Below are 19,358 nucleotides of genomic sequence, written 5' to 3'. Positions count from 1 at the left end.
TCCTTCTTTCGGCTCATAGTCAAATAAAATATTTAAAAACACGACAAAGAAAACAAATCCTTCCGGATGTATGTATGCTTACTGTACGGGTTCACCGTCTGCCGATTCGGCCTCTTCCTTCATCATCTGTTCAATCAATCGTTTCCGCTCTTCTGCTTGTCGTAACTGTCGTAACACTAAACTTTCATAGTCTCGATCTGTGATGGTACTTCCAGCACCACCACCGGCTTTTGCTTTCGATTTGCCCTGTGCCGGTGCTTCTCCGATCCATTCTAACGTGCAAGGATTATCTAGCCGGCCTTTCTCGTACGACATCGCCATCTCGGAAGCTTCTTTCGTGCGGAACTCGACCAATGCGCTTCCATTCTTTCGTGGACTCATCACGAGCGCAACCATATCACCATATTTTGAGAGAAATTTGCGCAAGATTTCTTCTGTATAGCCACCGTTGGTGGTATCGCTCTTCTCAGCTTTCCAACGGATCTTAATCCGGTGCTGTGCCGAATCCCAACTTGGTACACTGGCCGTTTGCATCATGCGTAGTTCTTCCTGGAGCTGTCGGCGCATAAGCTCTTGCTCTTCCTGTATTAACTTTGAGCCTTCCTTGCGCAGCCGTTCGAATTCTTCCTGGAACAATTCTTCGGATGTTTTGTTGCTCGCCGTTTTGTAGCCTCCGGTGGCCACTTCCTTTGCCCTTCTTTCACGTTCCTCTAGGTCGGCTTTTAGCTTCTGCCGTTTGCTGTCTAACTGTTTCGTTCTGAGCTGGGCGGCTTTCTTCGCATTCAGCAGTCGGTCGTAGGCAGAGCGTGCGGAAGCGTCCATCAAAATTTCCAGCGCCTTTGAAAGCTCCTGGAAGAGTTGAGCTGCCTTTGGGTTGTCGGGATTTTTGTCCGGATGGCATTGTAGCGCTTTTTTACGGTAGGCTTTACGGATCTGTAAAAAGCGGACGAACGAGAACGAGACTGATAATAATGAATGGTTTCATTCCTTTCGTCATATGCGATACGAAACCTCTTGTTCTGTGGCCGCTATGTCCACCTCCAGCAGGCCGTAAATGTCGATATCACTAAACTTTTTCACGTCCACCATCGTTGCAGATTGGATACACTCTCTTAGAGTGGATTTTGTCAATAGATCGGTGTACAATTACTACTAATTCCGAGGCAAAGGTAACAGAAACCCGTTTAGTCTGGCAAAACACTTGTGAGCAGCAAAATGTAAACAATCTGTGTTCTGCTATAAAACGCAATGCGTTTTCGTTTACAACCCTTCGTCGCCGGTTCTATAATGAGTTGACGAACCATTTTCGTTGATTTCGTACCTTTCAAGCCGGCTTGAGCTTCTATCTGGCTTTGCATGATTGTTTTGTAACTGCGAAGCGTTTCTGTCATACCGCTAAGCCGGGCAGCAAACAAAACAAAACAAAACAGTCAACTCATTCTCGACGTTCAAATAGTTCCTTCGTAGTGAATTTCGGGATTGTGCCGCACATAAACATCTAAACATGTTCTCGTTCAAAGAAGAGATCGATCTTACCAACTTTACATTTATTGTGCCGTCCGTTAGTGTGGGAAACGTTCCGCAGCTTGCTGTCGATGCCGTTATCGAAACGCTGCGACTCGAACCGATCGGAATGCTGTGGTCCCCGGCACTGATACCCATCGTCGGTGCACCAGCATTTGACCACACCAGCAACGACACGCTTACTACTACGGCCGAGCTATACATCTCGCAGACAGACAGGGTGCTGGTGTTGCAGATACGTGCACCATTGGTTGGTCCACTCCGACAGACATTCCTGGACCAGTTGAGCGATTTTGTGCGTGATCGTAAATTGTCAAGAGTGGTCGTTCTGGCCAGCTCTTTCTCGCACGAAAAGTCCGGCATACATCAATACCGGTACGTTGCAAACGAACTGTACGAACAAACGCCGGTTGCCAAGCATCTGAAGATAGCATGCTGCTCAAAGCATGCAGGAGGTGTTATACATGGAGGAGGATTTGCATCGAAGCTACTGGAAGCTCTCACTGTCCGCAGTGTACCGGCCGTAGTGCTCTTTATGTACGTTTCGGAGGGTGACAACACGAGGGAAGGGCTACTGCTCGCAAGCGTGCTAAATTCAATCATCGGCGATGCATTGCTGTCGGTGCCCGAATTGTACGGCTTCCGAGGGCCTAGCTCGTGGAAGCATTTGTTCGGCAGCACACATCCGAGAGCGTTGTATTGATTTTTGTGTGTTTGATAATGGGAAAAAGCAAAGAATAGGAATTTGTTTATTTGGTTGAGGTTCTATCAATAAATAAAACGATCTAAAGGAGTAAAAAATTGTGTACTAATCAAGCTACAACCAGGATGACTTTTTGTATTTTTCGGAATTGAAAATAAATACACTATCGGGAATCGAATTTTCATCATCTTCATCATCATATCATGTAGAATAAAAAATCTTATTGCGTGTGTGTTATTTCTTCAGCTGTGTGTTTTTTTTCTGAAACTCCGTTACATCTAAACAAACGCACCTTGAGAAACGCCATCCGTTAAATGTCGACCAGATGCAATCGTTGTTCTGACCACTTTTCACAGCTAGTATTGTATTATATTTTACACAAACCTGGAACCGTAATCGTAATAATGCAGTAGGAAAAAGAATTTTAACTCTTATTCAAAATAAAAGCTCGGTAATCGGGTGTTTTAAACGAATACACTCTAAACGTAGCGCATCTCTGTATAAGTGGGCGCTGTGAGTTCTTCCACCTACTAAACACACACTCGAATACAATTAGGGAAATATTTACAGTAGAATGGCAGACGAATTAGTAAAGAAACAAAGTGGCTTCATATACACAGAAACTTATATACATTATTCTTCTCGCCACGTACAACATCTGGAGGTTTGCGAATAAATAACACATGCCAGAAAGGGCAGTTGGTTCATACAAGTTTACGGCTGAAATTGAAAATTACAGCTCTCTGCCTGCTGTAAGCGAAGAGAGTGCGTCGTTAGGAACCCATTAGTTTCGCATAAGGTTTAGCAGATTTGCTTTGTTAGTTGAGTTTGATCATCTCTTTTGTGTTCGTGTACATTAATTTCAGTTACGTACTGGTTATACTATTGTAAAGAATGGTTGAATACGGTAGCGCTGTATATACTATTATTTTGTAGTGTCCCATGTCATACACATGCAAAATGGTGAAATACTTGTGTCCGCAAACAATTGAATGGACTATTATATAGGTTGTTCTGTCTGACTCGTCTAACTCAGTATGCATTCTGGACCCAAATGCAACTGTTCGATTGGCGAGATTTGAATGGAACTTAAATTAAATGACGCACAACAAGTACATCCCAACTCACTGTCGTTAGTTCATCTCATACTCCTCCTGGCCTGTGCCTTAATCACGAAATATTGCACTTCACATGTAGCAAAAGAAACAAAACAGCCCTTGGTATTTCTTGAAGCGTTTTTGTGTGTGTGTGTGTGTGTGTGTTTTTTTTTTAATTTTGTTTCCTGGCCTCACAAATTTTCTGGTGGTTTCAGTTTTAACTTGTCTTGTGTAGTAATTTACTTTCCATATTTTTTCCCCCCACTTCTTTATTATCCCACTGTTTCATTCACTTTTATAGGTCACATTTCTTTTCTCTTTTTTTGTTTGTTTAAAAATTTTGTTTTCCTTTTTTTGTTTTTGTTATAAATTTGTATAGCAGAGGTATTGTTGATTTCTCCAAAAAAGCTCTTCCGAAAAGTGTGTCTTAATTTTCCGTTTGTTTCTTCTTTGTATGATAATTTCCCCCTTTTTGCCGAAATATGTTGGCAAACATTAACGAACAAAATCATGCTTTTTTCTATTCCATTATTCCTCGTCCCGTATTTGGGAGAAAAAGATATCACCCAATAAAACTTCCCGTACTACAACAACTCGCCCGTCAATTTGTCCCCATCGTGTGTATCTGTTTAAGGTGTATAAATATACTGGTATCGTGTAGAAAAATATAGTTTCTTCGTTGGACACAGTTGCTGCTTGTTGTGTGCTCTCTATGGATGTATTTCAAATTTGCATTTTCATCAAGTCCTAGTATTTTTTGTTTTGTTTCATGTTTAAAGGTTTGTTAAGCTATCCGAATCAGTCGTAATATGCGTCGTTGCAAATGGGATTTCAATGTTTCTCTCAGTTTTTTTTTCTGGTACGATTATTAAATAGACATTCAAACTCTACTGATTGATTGTTAAGAAATACCATCATCGTGTTAGATAATGGATGGGATTTTCGCTTTTGCTTTCTGTTTTCTTGCTTCTCTCATGGTCTGTTAATTATTTACACATCAACACGCTCCAACTTTAGAACGAAGATTGATGGTGGGTATCGTGGATAGTGAATAAATAAATTGTCATGAAAATGGCACCACTGTGAAACGTGGCGCATCTCCAAAATGCCAACATTCTCTGCTAGGAGTGTTATTACTTGCGATCTCTAGCAACTAAGAAACTATTTTACATATCTACATAGTCATGGGTGAAATTCAAATCGAATTTGAACACTGTCCTGACACTCACTAGAATACTAAAGTTAACTCTATTCCTTTATCCACTTAATCTCTAAGCTATCAGACGACTTATGGACACTTTTGCAAAGTGACTGTTCTAGATTGATTTGTATGGTTTAAGCTTTGTTATGTCTCTCGGTACTAGTTTGCATTTGTCTGTTGCTTTGTTGCTGACGGTGTGCTCTTGTAGAGCGAACCGTTTTATGTACATTTACTGCCAACGCATTGCTTTGAGGAACGATTGCCTTGGCTTGGAAATCTGTTCAAGCAGAAGAAACGACACTGTGACCGACGTTATTGCTTGCTTTGGTGTTACCGTTGCTGCTGCTGCTAGTGCTACCGGTGAGTGACTTAGCTGTTACCCCGGACGTTGCGATTTTTTTTGTGCTAGCTGCGACTGTCGAATTCGGCGTAGTAGTCGGAGTTATTGAAGTACTACTACTGCTTGTAGTTACCCACCTTTCGTTGGGAGGCAAAATTTCGATCTCTGGTTGCATTTTGATTGTCATCACCGTCGGATCGTAATATCCGGCCAGATAGTACGTGTCGTTATTATCGTAGATCGCGGTGTACTGCTTCGGATCAGCGCCAAACTTGGCGGTGTATTCGCGCAATTCCAACACTTCACACTTGTGGGATATTGTCTGGACGTCGTTTTCGTCTTCGTGTGGTGATTGAAACAGAGCTCCCTACAAAAAACGAATGAATGCATTCAACCGGTTAGATTAAAAATTCTGTGGGTGTGTGTGTGTGTGTGTGTGTGTGTGTGTGTGTGTGTGTGTGTGAGTGTGGGATTGTTTTAGAGGTTGAGGTCCTACACTTACCGGATATTTGAGATTGGGACAGTCCTGCGTTTCCTCAGGATGGTAAAACCACTTGACACGTACCACCATGTTGTTGGTGGACGTTTCCCACATGGATTCGATATGTCCGATGTAGGGCCGATCGGGTCGTCCCGTCGAGAGAAATACGGCTGAATCACCAACCTTCAAATATAATATCGAAAGAAAAACAAATTGTAAAATAAACGATATAGATGGTCTTCTATTGTGACGAACAATCCACTTGCGAGAGATGAATAGCAACATTTGGAAAACTTTGACGAGCTGTGACGCTGTACTGCTGAATGCTAAGGACTCTTGGAATTGTATACCCTGGCAAATTGGCCACAAAATCACTGTTTATTGCAATTATTCGAAAGAATACCAGATGTACTCACTCAAAATGTCTTGAAAATGCAGCAGGATTAGATTTTCTGTTCTAATTCATGCATCTCTTTACCAAGAATCAGGGTGCTATTCTGATTTCGCTCAGTGTAGCTCGTTAGTTCGAAATATCAGCGAAAAGGCTTACGAATTGGTGAACTAAATTATGAAATGTAGTGAACCATCCAAATAATACTAACCGAAATGGTTTCCTTGCCGCGCTGGATCGATTTGTAGAACTGCTTCTTTACACGACCCGCCGAACGACGATAACCCTTGCCACACCATGCCCACAATTGACGCGCCGGCAGGAAGGCAGCAATTTTACTCCCATTCTGCTGATCGGTAGAAGGCTTCCGCTCCGTGGTCGAGGGTTTCTTCAGGGGTTGCTAGAATAGAAGTGTGCGCAAAAAGAGAAAGCTTAATAAGCGATCTTAACTTAGAATCTGGATCACCGAAAACTTACATAATATGATCCGGAGCTTTCCGTAACGGAAGAACTCGCTTCTTCCTCCGTAAGGTTGTCCTCCTTCTCTGCAGCCGGACTGAACGTAGGGCCCCCCTCTTGCTGTACCGAGGACCGTGGACTAAACTGTCCGGCCGTCTGTGACGCACTATCGCCCTGCGAAATGTCGTCATCCATCGACCCGGTGGCGTCGGCTACCGTTCCTTCCGGTGACGATGGTGCTACCGCTTCCCGGTGGTGTTTCTTATGCTTTCGTCGCTTTTTATGCTTACGATGTTTGCACAACTCGTCGTAGCATTTCGACTTGGATTTCTTGTGCTTGTGAACTCCGGCAGCACCGGCACCGTTTGCCGCCAGTTCCGCATTGTTTGCTGCCAATCGGCGCAATTTGTCTTTGCGAATTTTCTTCAGCCGACGTCGCTCTTCCCGGTAAGCTTCGTCGTGTAGCCGCTTTTCGGCTCGTTCCGTTGTCAGCGCGAAGCTGTTGATGGTCGAAGCGCCCGCAAGCGGTGACGAGATCATCGGTGTGACGGTAGCGGTGAGTGGCGTGGCTGCGGGTTGCGGATGGGCTATCGGCTGGCTGGTGACCGCGAGCGGTACTATCGAAGCCGGACCGAGCGTTCCGATTTGTGGACACGGTTCGGAATGGCTTGGCTGGCGCTTACGCTTGCCTAGCGATAAAAGAGGATTGGGATCGTATTCTGGAGTGTTGTTCGTTTTACGTTTGTGTGTGTTTTTTTTTTGTGGTTTTTGTGTCGGCGGTTTATATGAATTAAAAAGTTGGGAAATACGTTGTGTTGTTTGGCGTCGTCGTTGGTCGTTATTTTGTTGGGTTGTCACACATACACAAGCACACGCACGCACGCAACAAACGTTACAACGGGACACAACACACAACGAATTGTCAGGCGGTAGTAGTTGGCGAGGAATATGGCACGCAGAGGTGGCAGGTTGGTTGGTTGGTTGGTTGGTTGGTTGGTGGTTGGTTGGTTGGTTGGTTGGTGAAAACGCAAAACCCGAGAAAAAGAAAAAAAGGAAAACAATGTAAAGAATAAAACTTAAAACGAAAACCAAACTCCCTTCTCCCATATCGAAGGAAACTCAACACTCCGCACCATAGCAGAAACGGTCTTTTTTGTGAATGAGGACGCGGGAAATTGAGGACACAGGAAGAGAAAGAGAGAGAGAGAGAAAGAGAAACAGAGAGATATCGTGTGAGATGACGAGAGTGATAGACGACTGCAGCGAGCATGCAGCGAAACAGAATCATTGCAAAACTGATAACTTAACCTGCCGATCTCACTTCACATCAATGTTGTCCTAGGAGGAGTAGTACTACTAGTATAACAGGCCGGACATGAAATGCTGTTCGATTTGCAGTGAAGCAACTGTATCCAGAACAGAGAATCGGTGAGTTCGGAGGCAAAACTTAGGTCTAACTCAATGCACACGAAACAAAGGGTGATCGTTACAGCATCCGCACTATCACTCCAAAGGAAAGGGAAAATCTACAGTTATGGGGGTACAAAATACTGGGAGTCTGAGGTTATGATTACGTCCAAACGTGAAATAGGAAGAAAAGGGACATCATTCCAGCACACGCCACACTTACCGACTATCGGGTAGTCGCTCATCAGGAAGCGAATGTCTTCGAGGGCGATCTTTCCATTATCTCCATCGTCAAACTCCACGTTCACGAAACGTTTCTCCGGATCGGGTGAGGCAGGTTCGGCGGCAACTCCTGGATACAGGCAACGATACTGTTGGCTCCAGTACGCACAGAGACGCGTTCCGGGGATGATGTCATCTACGGATTTTGGTGCCACTTCCAGTATCTGCAATGAAAGCGAAAACAAGTTGAAATCGTTTCAAATATTGAATTGCCAAACTGCAGGGTTCGCTCTACTTACCGCATCACGCAATACTTCCTCCCGGGACATGATATGGGGCCGATTTCCACGCTCTCCATCCAGAGTCACTGCATAGATGTCTGGAGGTTGTACCGCGCTCAAACATCCGGCGTAAAATAGCCCTCCCATCGCGGTCAGCACACGCGTCTTATCCCTACCCAGATGCTCACTAGTTAGCAGACATCGTTGATCAATGCGTTTCTTTTCCGAGCTGCGTCGTTTGCGATCCTTGCTGCGAGATTTCTTGCGCTTCATTATAGGTCCACCGACCAAATTTCCATTGGTGGGCGTTCCATTTCCCACCAAATGATGTTGTGGTTTCATCAGCGGAGTTACGACGGCCGCCTTTACCGGCGATACCTTCAGTCCGATGAGTGAACCGACCTGATGGCCAACCGTGGCGTTTGTCTTTACCTTGTCGAAGATCGACGGTTTACCACCAAAGATCGAAAAGGCCGCATCCGAGGGTTTACTATTTTCGTCCTCGAAAGCAAACACTCCACCCGCGGGCGAGCGTATCTTCACCTGTGGTTTCAGTGAGCTATCGGAAAGATTGCTCGTATCGTCACTTGTTGTGCTTTCAAACTTGGACGAATGAATAGGTGATTTTTTGAACTTGGACTCACTGATATGGTGTTGTTTGGTAAGACCCAGAGATCCAACTGGAGCTCCGTTTGCGCCGCTTTGATGCAATACATGGCTCCAATGATTGTGGTGCTGCTTCTCCGTCTTCTGGTGTGCCGCGTCCTTAACGCTGCTGTCCCGTGTGTTTTTGGACGCGAGGATATATCCTACCAGACTCTTCGGCTTTTTTGCTACAATTGTCTCCGTCAGCGTAAGTTCGTCATGCTTCTTGGGGATACCTCCCTTACGCTTCGAGTAAGACAACCGCTCCATAGAGCACGCATCATCATCCTCTCGCTTGCCACTCGAATCCGTATCTGAGCTCAGCTTTGGCAACTCCACGAACGTGGTAGAATTGGACGACGACGAAAAGTTGGGCGACAGCGCTGGGATTGTACTGAACTTTGGTCCTCCCAGTCCGTGTCCAAGCACGGTACTACCGCCACTGCCGGAACCGAACGTATTCAGCATACCACCGGCGGTTGTAACGGTCCCAAAACCGCCGAAAAACGTTTTCCCCATATCCGGAATGCGTACCATGCTGCTGTTGGCCAACGGTTTCACTTTGGCCACTGCAGCCGTACTCATCTGCTCTAGCTCTCGCTTTTTCTCCTCGCACTGTCGCGTTATCCGCTCTAGCCGTTCCTTCATGTCCGACTCGATCACACTGAAAAGCTCGTTCGCTGTCGGCCACTGGGTACGGCAGCACCGGTGATCCTTCTCATCGCCGTCCTTACAGTTGCAGCGGTTTAGCTTTGCCTTTACCCTGGTAAGGCTCTCCTTAATCTCCGCATCTAGATCGCCTTCCCCGTCGGGTGATGTGCCGTCCGAGCTTTGCTTTCGGCGCTTCTCCGCACGCCGGTGTTCCTTATCGTGTTTCGATTTTTTGCTCGATTTTTTACCATTCGAATCTTTGGAATGTTTGTGGTGCTTGCGCTTGCGAGAAATTGATTCCGTTCCGTTCGTTCCTGACATCATCAGTGTTGTCAGATTGCCGTGCGTAGAAGATCCCGCTGTTAGTAGCTCTTGGGATGTTATGGCTTTGCCACATGAATTTGGTGGCGATCCAGGTGGTGATGCGGTACTGCTGGCGCTACTGGCCGAAGTGTTACTGCTGTAAGTACTACCGCTACTATTGCTACTTCCCGAGCTGCTTGATGTTGCGGGAGAGTCTTTGTTAAACATACCCTCCTCCTGGAAGCGTTGTTCTGCAAGGGCACAGAGAAGATTCAGTCCACCCATCGGTTCATCGGTCCGTAGAAACGCTTCGGGAACGGGTGGCACTGCCATCGGTGGTGTGAGTTGGCATGGACCTGCTGGCTCCGGACACAGGGCAGCCGATGTTGTGGGTAAAGATGGCACTACATTAACCGAGGAGGGATCTGCTGGAAGCTGAGGTGAGATCGGTTCCTTCTTGATCAGTGATGATTTTTTCTGGAAAACTTCTATACTATGGGACAACAGTTCAAGACCGCTTAGATCGACTGGATGGTCCTGTTGAGTGACTGGACCTGCTGCGTCCTTTTCAGTTCTTGCTCCAGCAAATGAGCCCATGCCATTCGTATTTGAACTCGGTCCAGTAGGTGAGTGTAGTTCCAGTTTCGGCACCCTTCGCTGCTGGCCTCCAACGATGCTGGGAGATGCAGCAGGAGGAGCAGCAACGGAAAGATTTTCCGGCTCATTTTGCATCGGACCGAGTGGCTGAGGATGTGGTGTTGGTGGTGCACTTTTGTTGGCCGGCTCCAGTTCCATGTCGACCTGATCACAGTTGGAAGTGCTGGTGGCATTCAGCAAAGCAGAGGTGGACATATCAGGTTCGATGGCCGAATCTCCACTGCTGTTGATAAGCGTACTATGGCACAGGGGTTGTTCGCTCGTTAGCGCACGGTAAGCTGACGCTAGGGTCGCTTCCGTGGACATGATGGTGGCCGCCTCGGTGAGGGTCGTTTCCGTATCAGTACCATCGGGCGGTTGCGTTGTCTCATCTTCACTCATGATGGGTGTATCCGTCTGTATGTTGGCGTCCTGTACTTCCGGCGGTTCGATCACTTCCGACCCAGACATAGTCGTGCCGTTGGTGGCATCGGTTTGCGAGTGCAGGTTAGTTGTAGTGTCTGGTGGAGGCGTTAGGCAGGTTGTAGCAGGAACCGACGAAGCTACTAACGGAGGCGGATGGCTGCTAGGATTCGTCGATTGACCGCTCAATCCGCTTAACAGTGCAGAAGACACCGTGGTTGGTAGAGCCGATGGAGGTGGCGTAGGATTGGTGACAGATGTGCTGAGCGTTCCGCTTGCAGAAGATGCCTCCAAAAGCGTGTGTCCGGTAGAATGCGACTTGGCCGGATGGTGTGGTGTGATGTGTATTAGATTGGCCGGTTGGAATAGTAGCTGCGGCGTTAGTTCACTGGGCGCGGGTAGTGCGAGGTGCGAATGTGGTCCAGCCCCGTTCGTTAGTGAGTTCGTGGCAGATGCACTTGCCGAAGCGTTCGATTTGTCCACATCAGTCAACGAACCGAACAGAGACGTCGCGAGATGGGTCGACCCGGTGGATGCACCCATGCACGCTGCGGAGATGCCCGCACTGGTGGAGCAATCCTCGATTTTGATAAATGCATGCGAGGCAGGAATTGGGAGTGGAATCGTCGGCTGACCGCAGGTACTAGCGGGTCCGGTACTAGACGATCCGGCCGTAGTATGTGACTGCTTGCCACTGCTTGCGAGGGACGAACGTTTGCCATTCGATTCGGACGTCAAGGCAAGGTAACGTGTACTGTGGTGCGTTTGGGTGTGTTGCTGTTAATGTAAGACAATAAAATACAATGTTGGCGCTAGGTTAGCCAAACGACAAGACAAAAAAAGCCACTTATTTTGCTAGAATCTCATACCTGATGGAGCGTAGTGCTGGCCGTGCTCAGATAGTCTGAGCTTAGCATCTGCAACGGAGCCAACGGTGGTGGCTGGAGTTGTTGGGGCGGAAGCTGCGGTAGGAGCAGATGCTGAGACTGCAGCGATGCGGTCGATTGCGGATAGGAGGGCCACACAACCGCTTGTTGGAATGGTTCTATACAAGAAATATAGATTTTATCTAGAAGGTTTGACGGATTGGCTGGTGTGTTGTTGGTGAGATTGGTGTGTTGTTTGGAGTTTTGTTCGAATCACGTTTCGCAAAACATTATCACATCGCGGAATGATCGATTTTTGGTTCGAATGTGTTTCAATTTGTTATACAGGCCGCAGATACGATTCATAGAACGAACGGACAAACGAACGTACGTACGATAATCGAAGAAATGAAGATAGGAAAAGAAAGAAAGAAAAAAGAAAGAAAAATACATACTGGTAAGTAGAAGCGATACAAAGCGGGAATTAAATGGTATTTTGATCGAATAGAAGAAATAAAAAAAAAAAACATACACACAAAACATAATAACATTTTGATTTGTACTCTGATTAATAGCCCTGCAAATAGAATGATTTTACCAAATTGAGTCCTACGTTTAATGCTACCCCTTAAACCGTATACCCAACACCCAAAAATGGTAAGAAAAAACGCTAGGTGCCAAGCAAATTGGTGTTCAAAACCATTCTAATTAAGTCATCAACAAGTGTCACCTAGAACCTAAGCGGAATATGAAGCTATTAAACCAATATTTCGTATCAAATCCATCCCTTACGCTTTAATGCAAGTTTCTAGCAGCTTTATCACTTATTCTATAACAATAATCGCTAACTCTGCTCCATCCCACACTAATACACCGAAGATGGACTAGTACACTTACCGATTGTCGCAGCCGCTGGAAGGAACAGTATCTGGCCGGTGGTGGGATCTCGCACTAGCTGGAACCCAACGGGCGGTATCGGGGGCATTGGTAGCATCGATTCCATGGGGACGGGAGCTGAAACGAGTGGAGAAACGCGGATCGAAATTATTGACCAATAATGTCATAAATAATCTTTCACGACCACCGCTCGGAATGCAACCCGCGATCGGAACCACGGGACCTTCCTGAAATGGGGGGTTTTTTTTTTATTCTTTCGAATTTTAAAATAAATCCTCACAACGGATCGGACAACCGGATTAGAATCGGGGGAAGGAAGACAAGCAAGACGGTTCGGTCCGTCCGGCCGGTGTAAGTTGTAATAAAAATGAGTGCCATAAATTCTGCACCAGCCAAGCCAACACAGGCAGCGGGTGTTCTAGAGGACGGCAATATAATTTTTCGAGAGACCCGACCGTGCGCTCGGTCGCTCGGTTTGGAATAAAGGACATTTGGAGTTTATTGTATGCGATGGCACTTGTCTAAAATTTCATAGCATCAAACGCAATCATGAAATACTAGTCGGCATTATAGACAGCTCATCACTAACGATTTGGGTTGTTCGTTCGTTTTGAAGAGTGCGGTCTCGGATTTATGGCATGCATAAATTATAAATCATAAACTGATAGCTCAACAAGCACAAAGTATAGATGGTTGTGGTAGGAAATTTATGTTAAATGTTTAAAGAGTAAGAAAAAAAAATAGTTTAAGCTTAACATCTCACTAAACCGAAGCACTCCACCAGCTGCCACAAACATGAGCAGAGGTGTTGCATGGCGTTTGGGAATTACTTGCGGCCGAAACCGAAACCGAAGTCGTACGACCGGATTGGACGAAGCGTACTTCGGCAAGACACGCTCGCGCGCCGATTGGTCGACGCTCAGGGCCCCCCCCCCCCCCCCCCCCCGGAGGGCGGAGCTAAAAACCCTTCGAATCGGCTGTCGAACAAAAACGCACCGAGGGTTGCATTCACTCGCGTATCGCAATGTGTCTCGCGCGCCACTGAATATGCTCGTTTCCGCGTTGCATCACACCATTGGCGTATACGCTGGGGGTGGTGTTCGTCGCGTGCTGCCACTTTCTAAACCTTGCAATAGTCTTTCCATTGTTTCTGGTTGAAGCTGTGTTTTTTTTTTATTGTTGCTTCATTAGTAAATATGTTCAATAGAATAAAATTAATACATTCACGCTGCTGCTTAGAAACTGGTTGCAAAACATCCAGGCTTGAAGTGCGGCTTTTTTTGTTTGTTTGCTCATTGAAACGAGCTCGCAATATTTACTGATGCACAAAAAATTGCATGCCTCCCTATAAAAAAAAACTCTTCACTCCACAACTCCTCAGTGCTTTGCGTGAATATTGGCGTTTTATGCAAAATTAACCTACTATCAAGGCGCTTCTATCCTCTCTCTCTCTGTAACGATTTGCCGAAACGAAACATGATTAGGGAGAAGTGCCTCTTTCGTATAATTACATACTCATCCTGCACACGCACCGTTGCAATCGCTCAGGTCCACACTGTTGTGTGAGCACTTTCACGCGTTCCGACGAAGCGATTCTGGACGAAGGGCGAAGCTTGCGGCCACACGGATATCACGGCCTTTGGGGAAGCGTGTGTGGCAAGAGTCTAAAACCGCAGCAACCGATTTTTAATTAGCGCCATCGTCCACTGCCCACCCCTCACGCACACACACACCCAGCTGATAGAGGTCGTGAGTGTGGTTTTGCCAGCTTTTTTTTTGTTGTTGTGTTTGCTGCTGCTATTTTTGGTTTTGCCAATAGCTTCTGCTTCTGAACATCAGTCCACCTGTAGGTTTCGATAGCCAGGCAACAGTAGCTGGAGAACTTGGACGTGTTAATGAGTCGCCCGTCTTTTAGGCACAACAGTATGACCCCTTATGTGTATTTGTGTGTTTTTATGCGTGCCGATCCGCAAGAGAGTAGGGCATCGCGTCGTGTCCGATGTGATGCAGTAGCAGCAGTGTTCCAGAAATGTATAATACACCAGACGTCCAATGATCGGTCGGCTATCGAGCAACACACAACAGCCGCACTCTGGCCAAAGATTAGATGCACAGGCGATGGGGATAGGGGCTGTGCAAATTCAAGCCCACCGCTCAAGGTACTACTTTTTAGCGCGAAAATTAGCATATTCATTAGCCATCGCGCTGTTGTGGCAGATGAAGAAAAACTAGCCGCCTCGAAAGGGCCGTCATCGGGCGCCATCTGACTGACCGATGTTGCTGCGCTATACGTGTGTTCTTACTGTCGCACTGTGCAGCAGCTTGCAGCGCTTGTCGGTGCCGGGGCGATGATGCAGAGAGTGCATGTGTGCGTGCATAATGGATTTCGCTGCAGTTGTTCTTGCTGCTGAGTGCCTCCTCTTCTCTCTAGCACAGAGGCGGTGCAGCGGTACAGCAAAAAAAAAAAAAAACTCCTCAAACACTCGCGTTTTATCCGCTATTAATTATACCTTGCTCTAAACCTTCTTTTTTTGCATTCTGTTAAGCTGATTTGAAAAATTGAGTCTATTATGACACTTTGAAAATAGGTAGCATAACAGCAGCAAAAAAAAAATCATACAGCTGTTTTGCTTCGAGACCCTTTCTCCCGCGGTCTTTTACTTCACTATAGCACATAGGTCTACATATTTCACGGTTTTCTTTGGCTTCTGGGAAGTGGGTTTTGGCTCATTGAAAGAACCAAAAAAAAAACAACAAAAAAACTGTTGCATCTTTTGCGGTTGCTTGCACTGTGCTGATATGCCTCTTCATTATATTACTTTATTGCATTGCTTCAGGTGGTAAAAGTAATTGTTTTTGTTCTATCCTTTTTAAAAGGGGGGGAAAAAACGTTAATAAAATTGTGTTTTTTTAATGGAAGAATTTAAAAACAAAAAGGAATCTCATTCATTTCCAGCATTTTTGTACCATTGCAGCAAAGGCCAGTGCACAAGACGGAGGGTTACAGCCAATGTCTAAAAACACAGTTTAGTTAGCATTTTATACAACACACCCGGTTAGGTCATAAATCTACAGTTGGTGCAAGGAGAGAAAGAAATGAAGTGCTGGCAACGCATGGTACAAATAACCTAAATAAAAAAACCAAAACAAAAAAAACTGATCTGACATTCCCACTAACACACATTCATACAATTGTTGTTGCGCTGGCTGGAAGGTTGTTTTCTTCTGTTTGGCCTTTTTTCTTCTTCTTCTTAACAAATGGTGTTGTTAAATTGTTTTCCTTTTTTTTTTGCTTTCAATTTGTGAATGCTTGCTGGTACACGCTGCAACACAAACCCACACACAAACACACATGCACAGCCGTGTGAAGGTTTGAAAGGGGCAAGAGTGTTTCGAATAAATTATTTATAGGGAAATAAAAATATATATAGAAAACAAAAAAAAATTAACAGCATGTTCATATTTCATCGTCGAAGCAACGCACGTTGCAGCAGTGTTTGTGTGTGTGTGTGTTGCACCATCAGGCAGGGCTCGATGTAGTAGGCCTCAAAAATCTGTCATTCGTTTTTCCCGCTTTTATTATGTGTTTTGTTTAAGGGAAAATTTTCTTTTGCTTTCCACACAAATTTTACTTGAAACAGAATCGTATTGACGCATTTTGACGTTTTGTAAAATGTTGCTTGTAACTTTGTTATAGCAAACCAACCAAGATGCTGCTGAGTAAAGTTGGTTGTCCGATGTATATATTATCTAAATGTATATCCATAATGAGGGTGAAAAAGAAAGAAAGGCCTTTTTCCTATTGCATAAAATAGTTATGCTTTTTCACTGGAAATTACAATTCATAGGAAGCGAATATTTCTTCCATTTTCGAATATTATTGAAGCCTCAGTTGGGATCTTTTTATCGTAACATAAAACTACAAACTCATCCAGTTCTGAGAGCGTAAATGGACACAGACAGACTGTAGTCAATTTTAATTTCATCAGGTGCGTAAAGCACACAGCAGTACAGTCGACAGTGGCAAATGAAAGATGAAAATGAAAGTACTAAAAATTCGTACCATTCACATCTACACGATAGTGCACTATGCATGATGCATGGATAATTGAATCTGTCTGTTGAATACCATTTGATTGCTTCACAGTTCACGGATTCCGTGTTGCGTATTCAAATAAAAGGATGCAAAAATCGAACAGACACTTTTCGTGCGGGTTTTTTGTTTTGTTTTGTTTTATAACGCCCAGATAAGATAGGACGGTTTAATTTCCATTTGAATTTTTACGCACGACTAGAATCGATGCATTTTTGCGCGATATCACGATGCAGAGTGAGGAGCGTGAATTCAATCCTTCGCATCACACCTAACTAAGAAGCTATTGTGTTCGTGTGCAGGCGTGCATATTGCGAGTAAATGAAATTAGTATGCGTAGAATTTTGCACACCACCGTTGCTGAATTATTATTATTGTTGCGCCTCTTATCTGGGACTCGATGAACACAAAAGATGAAAGAAAAAAAAAAACGCCACGATGGCGTGCCAATTTATGACAATCTCATAGTTTCCTGCCATAAAGCACCTGTCGGTGTGTGTGTGTGTGTGCGACGCGTGTGAGCTTTTTCGCGTTGCCGGCTTACCCGTGTTTCGCACGCGGCAAATGAACGTCGGAGATTCATTAGAATTCAATTCATAAATTTGAGCCCTTATCGCACACTAACACTACACACAATCGTGCACACAGGCACACACGACCAAGAGACAACGACGGCCGGTCGGTCGGTCGGTGTTACGCACGATCCGTCGTTAAGTGAAGGTTTATCCCGCCGACAAAACAGGCAGGTCCTTGTGTACGAACGGGAGACTCTTTTATCTTTGCAGTAGCGAATGTCCTCCAATTGCTTCCGCTCTCTTTTCCATCTTTCTCCCTAGCTGAGGTGTATGAAGAGTGGAAGGAAGTCGGCCGGGAATTCCTTCCCAGTTCTCGTGCAAAAAGTGTGAAACACGCGCGGAACCTGTCACTTGGCGAGGGAAGGAAAACCGGATCTAATGGGATTTTTAATCGGAGCTTAAGGAACGTACGCTTAGACCGTCGGGCCATCAAAAACCAAATTAGACAGAAGGTAACAGCACACAAAAAAAAACATTCTAAAGCAAAGCGATAAAAAAAGCGCAAGTAAAAACACACCACCGTGAGGAGGAAATTATCTTTACACACGGACTCGGTAGACTTTGGAGCGAAATCAGCATCAGAGATACCCACGGGTAGTGAGTTAGATATCCGCACAGCCTTTAACCGGACTGGCTTAGGATAAAGTTTTGCATTTAGTAGAATCACGCCGGGGGATTTTTCCACACACACAAACTCTAGTATGAATATTTCATTGGATAAATCACTAATTTATGCTGACTGCTGCTTTGGTGTGAGCGTATGGGTAAATTTGCACAGTGAGTCGTTCCTTTTTTAACCTTACCCCGTGCCAGAAGGTGGTGCATTAGCAGCGCCAAACTAGTTAGTGAGTAATGAAATGGGGACTTATTGCTGGTGGATTGCAGTTGATAGTGTAAAGCGGCAGTGCATTTATCGTTATGCATTAAGCCTCGAATAAATATTGCTGTTGACAGCTGGGATGGACCACAATTCCATTCCTGAAGCCCGTTTTTTTACAAACTGAGCAAAAGCTATTATTTAAAATAAATCTTAATCTGGTCAAAAATAATTGCTTCACTCCATGACAAACACGATATAATACAATCGGACATAAAAATCTTTTAAAATAAACGCTTTCCATCCATGCATCCTTCTTTGCGCCCCTCGAACCGGCATGGTGTGACGAAGAATTGAAGCAATTCAATAATAAAAAAACTAAAAAACATCAACCACAACGCGCTGGACAACTCTTTTCCAAAAGGGGGTTTTCGAATGAAATCGAAACGGACGAGAGATAGCATCATAAAAATTAGTGGCACAGCTCGTCTTCTTCGAAAAGGCCTTCTTCTTCTCTGAACGCTTTCTGCATCCGTTTCCCGTTGGCAAAAGTGTATAGATCTCTCTCCGGTTGAAAACTAGTCGTTTAACGGGCGAACGCGCGAAAGAAGAACGGGAGCTTTAAGATAGAGCATGGAGGGCGGGATGGACACGCGCGGAACTATAACTTTTCCAGACAATTGTGCACCCGAATCAGATAAAGTTAGTGCGCTACAGCAGAGAGAAGAAAAATGGTATTGAACTGCTGTTCGCTTTGAAGGGCCGCTCGAAAAACATTTTTTTTTCTTTCACCATCTTCTACAACAATCATTAGCCATTTTCGATGGGAAAACTATGGGCGAAACGATCGACGTTTATGATCGTGCGGCTTGGCCGAGCCCTGGAATGGTTCCAATTTTTACTCCAAAGATATAGTTATTGAGTGCAGTAACGATGCGAAGAATAAAAGTACAGCAACAAAAAAAAAAGCATTCCAACCCGCTTTTGTATGCCCGCGATGCCTGACAGTGGCTGGGAGCCTCTCCTGTTGCACGGAAATAGGCTTCTGCCATTAAGGTGCCAGCGCCAAAAAGGGACATCATTTCCGTGTCCGGTGGTTTCGCTGGCACGGTCTTTCCTATGTCTCTTTGTCTTTTATCGCGTGTAGTTACAATCCAATAAATGTCATCCATTCGGCGGGGGTGCCAGCCAGGGCAACCTTTTCTTTGTGGCAATGGCGGCAATGCAATGATGTAACTATTTTTGGGGCTTTCAAGCTAAAGTGCTTTTTTATCTTCTGTGCTGCCATCAAATTTTATAAAGCCTCTTCCGAATGGATCTGTGAAAGTGCAAGAGAATAGAGTTTT

General features: G+C 45.1%; 3 protein-coding genes across 3 annotated transcripts in view; 1 reads left to right on the top strand and 2 right to left on the bottom strand.

Moving 5' to 3' along the window:
• Window positions 1-54: 54 nt before the first annotated feature.
• LOC126558613 (dnaJ homolog subfamily C member 17) lies at window positions 55-1,103 on the bottom strand. Its single transcript, XM_050214658.1, has 2 exons — window positions 1,012-1,103; window positions 55-933 (listed from the first exon to the last, which is right to left on the bottom strand). The coding sequence occupies exons 1-2, from the start codon at window positions 1,087-1,089 to the stop codon at window positions 79-81; spliced, it is 933 nt and encodes a 310-aa protein (XP_050070615.1). The 5' UTR covers window positions 1,090-1,103; the 3' UTR covers window positions 55-78.
• Window positions 1,104-1,504: 401 nt separating this feature from the next.
• On the top strand, window positions 1,505-2,227 carry LOC126558922 (proteasome assembly chaperone 2). The gene has a single exon (XM_050215012.1). The coding sequence runs from the start codon at window positions 1,505-1,507 to the stop codon at window positions 2,225-2,227; it is 723 nt and encodes a 240-aa protein (XP_050070969.1).
• A 2,576-nt stretch (window positions 2,228-4,803) lies between these two features.
• Window positions 4,804-19,358, bottom strand: part of LOC126556574 (protein winged eye) — a 91,172-nt gene continuing 76,617 nt past the window's right edge. The window contains exons 9-16 of the mRNA XM_050211893.1: window positions 12,528-12,644; window positions 11,634-11,854; window positions 8,125-11,541; window positions 7,827-8,049; window positions 6,215-6,915; window positions 5,949-6,137; window positions 5,368-5,529; window positions 4,804-5,232 (exon numbers count right to left, since the gene is read on the bottom strand). Of these exons, the coding sequence (XP_050067850.1) occupies window positions 4,807-5,232; window positions 5,368-5,529; window positions 5,949-6,137; window positions 6,215-6,915; window positions 7,827-8,049; window positions 8,125-11,541; window positions 11,634-11,854; window positions 12,528-12,644 (5,456 nt within the window). The 3' untranslated portion in view covers window positions 4,804-4,806. The remainder of the gene's footprint in view (window positions 5,233-5,367; window positions 5,530-5,948; window positions 6,138-6,214; window positions 6,916-7,826; window positions 8,050-8,124; window positions 11,542-11,633; window positions 11,855-12,527; window positions 12,645-19,358) is intronic.

The sequence above is a fragment of the Anopheles maculipalpis genome, chromosome 2RL (genome assembly GCF_943734695.1).
Source record: "Anopheles maculipalpis chromosome 2RL, idAnoMacuDA_375_x, whole genome shotgun sequence".
Classification (NCBI taxonomy): Eukaryota; Metazoa; Arthropoda; class Insecta; order Diptera; family Culicidae; genus Anopheles; species Anopheles maculipalpis.
Note: the sequence above shows the minus strand (reverse complement) of the source record. Positions and strands in the feature narration are given on the sequence as shown.